Raw genomic sequence first — 4,594 nt, 5'->3', positions numbered from 1 at the left:
CAAACCGAGAGGGTGAATCTCCCTAAAGGGGGCAGCCAACAATAAAACCTGACAAGTGTTCTAATCCCTCTCCAATCTATCCGAAACAAAAGCAAATGTTTTGCCTTTAGTTATACTTTAACCTCTGCAGCACCGGTAGATTACTTCTGCAAGCGTGTGGAGGAGGGGGTGGCGGCAGGGGATGGGAGTTTCAAACTAGGACAGGCCAGCGCCAGCACGCTTCTCATTAAATGTAAGTACATCCCTTGTGTTGATTTTTTATTTTATTTTTTAACTAAACATAAACTTTATTCAAAAGTGATAGATAGTCTAGACCAGTGGTCTCTAAACTGTGGCTCAAGGGCCAGATGTGGTCCTTTGCTTGCCTTTATCTGGCCCTTTGGGCACTAGTCCTCACACTGGCGCCATTTATGGGGCACTATTCTTCCCACTGACACCAACAACGGGGCACTATTCTTCCCACTGACACTATTGACGGGGCACTATTTCTCCCACTGACACCAACGATGGGGCACTATTCCTCCCACTGACACCAACAACGGGGCACTATTCCTCCCACTGACACCAACAACGGGGCACTATTCCTCCCACTGACACCAACAACGGGGCACTATTCTTCCCACTGACACTATTGACAGGGCACTATTCTTTCCATATAAATTCAGCAATGTGGCATTGTGTACTCACACTGCCCACAGTACGGCTCCTAAAGATTGAAGGACAGTAAACTGGCCCTTTGGAGACCCCTGGTTTAGACTATTCTGTCTTCTGTCATTTTCTACCTAAACATAGTTAACCCACTGAATTCCATCTAAAAGGCCTTAGTTTGCCAATCTACATACTATCAACACGTCTTGGTGACACTTATGTATGTAATGGGGTAACTATAGCCTCTTACCTCACCCTTCTTTCCTTTTGAGGAAGTCATCACAGGCCCAGGCCATTGTGAACATTGCTTTGTATACATTAGGATTGTCTGCAGTCTGCCCTGTATAGTGTAGAGAGCAACGTATCTGCAGACCAGGACAGAGAAGAAAGCTAATAAAGCCATACATTAGTAGAATTTTCTTTATAATGGTCAGTGGGGACAAATCGATCATCTTCTACTGTATGGTCGAGAAAGTTTGAAATCTCGTGTTTACTTGTGTGTTTATTTGCATTATATTGGAACATCAAAAAATGAACATTAAAGTTCTTTACACTGACATGGCAATCCAAGTAAATTATTGAGGGTCTTTGAATTAAATTATTTGACTCTATAATGGCATCATCAAATGCTCTAATGAATCATTTTTCAGAATTTCGTAAAAACGTTCGGAACAGAAACCTCAATGTGTACGGCCTGTGTATGGAAGCATCAGGAAGCCCTAGTAGTAGGGTCAAACCTTTGTGCTCATGTTTTCATTATTTTTAACATATTTTTCAATCAATGTTGATGCATACTTTGCACACGTGTTGGCACTTTTATTGCATTCTCATGCGTCTTGTGTATTTCATGTTGACAAAAAGGAAAACTATTTCTGGGGGCTAAAACACATGAAAATGAATTAATCACGCATGCATTTTCATGTGCTGCTATTGATTTCTATAGGCCCCAAAATGCATGACAGTGGAGCAGAGTAGTGCACAGATGTTAATAGGCTCTACCCATAATATTTCCTTAACACAGGGCTCCTCAAACTGCGGCCCTTTGCTTGCCTTCATCCAGCCCTTGGGGTACTTTTACTTCCACTGATACAAGACACTATTCCTCCCACTGACACCAACAATAAGGCATAATTCCTTCTCCTGACATCAAGAAACGGGCACTATTCCTCCCGCTGACACCAACAATGGGGCACTATTCCTCCCACTGACACCAACAATAAGGCATAATTCCTGCTCCTGACATCAAGAACGGGCATTATTCTTCCCACTGACACCAACAATATGGCATAATTCCTACTCCTGACATCAAGAACGGGCACTATTCCTCCCACTGACACCAACAATAAGGCATAATTCCTGCTCCTGACATCAACAAACGGGCACTATTCCTCCCGTTGACACCAACAATGGGGCACTATTCCTCTCACTGATACCAACGATGGGGCACTATTTCTCCTACTGACACCAATGATGGGGCACTTTTCCTTCCACTGACACCAACGATGGTGCACTGTTCCTCCTATGGATACCAACAATGGGGTGTTTTTCCTCCCTCTAATACTAAAAATGCATTGTTTACTCCCACTGACATCAGGACAGATTCTATCCCGAATGGCCACAGTCCGGCCTCTGAAGGCCAGTAAACTAGCCTTTTGTTTAGAAAGTTTGGGACCTGATAAGTATTCTGCTTTCTATAATTGGATGTATGGAATCACATGGGATGGCAGATGGGTAGGGCTTATTTAAACTTATGCAGATGTTGGTAAGAGACTGTTATTGTCTAATGAGTGATCTGCTCCATGTCCAATCCTGCATTTATTGATTACATATTCCCTATAAAAGACATTAAACATTACAAATACAAAATACTGAAATACTTGATAATATATTGCTGTACCTAGTATAAGGTTAGTTATTACACACAACGCATTTTATACACAAAGGAAGATGTTCAGCTGCTGGAAATTTTCAGTTCAGGTGTCTACAACCCTCTGAAAAGTGATCTGCAGTCAGAGAACATTAGAGCAGCGGCTGCCAGGCATTCGGGGGGGGATTATGTATTAATATACTCCACTGCAAGCGCAACTATAATTTAGCGTGTGGTTGCAATGCAGTGCAGTGCACTCCTATTGACCTGAATGGGCAGGTGTGACAGGCAGTGCTGTCTGTCAGACCTATATATCATATAAAATATATATATATATATATATATATATATATATATATATATATATATACATACACACACACATACACACACACATATATATATATATATATATATATATATTATTGGAGTCTAAAATTTTTAACTAATACTATATTTTATTTTATATATCATGTATATTATTATTGGAATCTATAAGGCTACTTTCACACTGAGGCACTTTACAGGCGCTACAGCTCTAAAAATAGCGGCGGTATAGCGCCTGTAAAGCGCCTCTCCTGTGTCTCCAGTGTGAAAGCCCAAGGGCTTTCACACTGGAGCGGTGCACTTGCAGGATGGTCCTGCAAGCCGCATCTTTGCAGCGCTATAGGAGCGGTGTATTCACCGCAGAAAAGTCCTGCAAGTCACATCTTTGCAGCGCTATAGGAGCGGTGTATTCACCGCAGAAAAGTCCTGCAAGTCACATCTTTGCAGCGCTATAGGAGCGGTGTATTCACCGCTCCTAGAGCGCCCCCTTACCGCTGATCCCCGCCCCAGTCTGAAAGTAGCCTAATGGTTTGAGTCTATTTTAACGGGTTAACTTGGGCTAAAACAAATCATGCAAAACAAGGAAGAATGATATAATTTTAGTACAAAAGATGAATATATAGCAGTTACACACATTGAGGCAAACAGACTGATATAGAAAGACTACACTATACACAGGAGCGCTTCTAATGGACAGTTTCATCCATTCTTCTCTGTGCTTCAGCTTGTCCTGGCAGTGCCACCATTCAAGGCTTCTCCAGCTGGATGTCACCGGCCCGCAGGGCTCCCACATCCTCATAGGTGGCCTGCAGACCACGGGAGATGTCTTCATACATTGAGCAGTCCTCCAAATTTAGCCCCTGACATTCAGGAAGAAAAGGGTTAAAGGGAAACTATAATGTTTTGAGTCTGTTTTATTTTATATATCATATACAGTATATTATTACTGGACACTATCATTTCTAGAGTCTATTTTATTTTATATATATATTTTTATTGGAAATTATAACAGTTTAAGTCTTTTATGTCATTTTTTTGTCATGTCATTTCTTTATATTATTTTTATTACCATTGGAATCTATAATGGCTTGAGTCAATTTTATTTTATATATAATCGTGTATATATTATTATTATTATTATTGGAATCTTTTATTGTTTACATCTATTTTATTCATAAGGTATATTATTAATAGAATCTATTATTGTTTGAGTATATTTTATATAGAATGTGCATTTTTATTGAAAACAGTTTGAGTCTACTGTATGTCATGTTATGTCATTTTTTATCATGTAATTTTTTATATCATTTTTATTATCACTGAAATCTATAATAGTTTGAGTCTATTTAATTTCATAAATAATACTGTATATATTATTTTTGGAATCTATAATTGTTTGAATCAATTTTATTTTATATATCATATTAATTTTTATTTGAAAGTATAACAATTTCAGTCTATGTCATTGTTTGTATTATTTATCATACAATTATAAACTATAATGGTTTAAGTCTATTTTATTTTATATATCATATATATTATTATTGGAATCTATGATTGTTTGAGTCTATTTTATTTTCAAAAAGAAATAAGCTATGCCTGTACTCAAATCCAAATGGTTTATACATATTCAGTGTATAACCCATCAGGTTCTAAAAGGATGTGACCACATGTTAAAACAAAAAATTCTGAATGAACCCTCTGCACCTTGCTATACATCCTTTCTAACAAACTTTGTCTAAACACGGGGAT

General features: G+C 38.6%; 1 protein-coding gene across 1 annotated transcript in view; it reads right to left on the bottom strand.

Annotated features, from left to right (window-relative positions):
- Positions 1-1,132: 1,132 nt before the first annotated feature.
- Positions 1,133-4,594, bottom strand: part of CD79A (CD79a molecule) — a 44,564-nt gene continuing 41,102 nt past the window's right edge. Inside the window, exon 5 of the mRNA XM_077456665.1 lies at positions 1,133-3,702. Coding sequence (XP_077312791.1) covers positions 3,589-3,702 — 114 coding nt within the window. The 3' untranslated portion in view covers positions 1,133-3,588. The remainder of the gene's footprint in view (positions 3,703-4,594) is intronic.

Source organism: Lithobates pipiens, unplaced genomic scaffold (assembly GCF_037356315.1).
Source record: "Lithobates pipiens isolate NorthernLeopardFrog02 unplaced genomic scaffold, aLitPip1_a1.2 Scaffold_27, whole genome shotgun sequence".
Taxonomy (NCBI): Eukaryota; Metazoa; Chordata; class Amphibia; order Anura; family Ranidae; genus Lithobates; species Lithobates pipiens.
The sequence above is the reverse complement of the archived record's forward strand: the minus strand, read 5'-3'. Positions and strand labels throughout refer to the sequence as shown.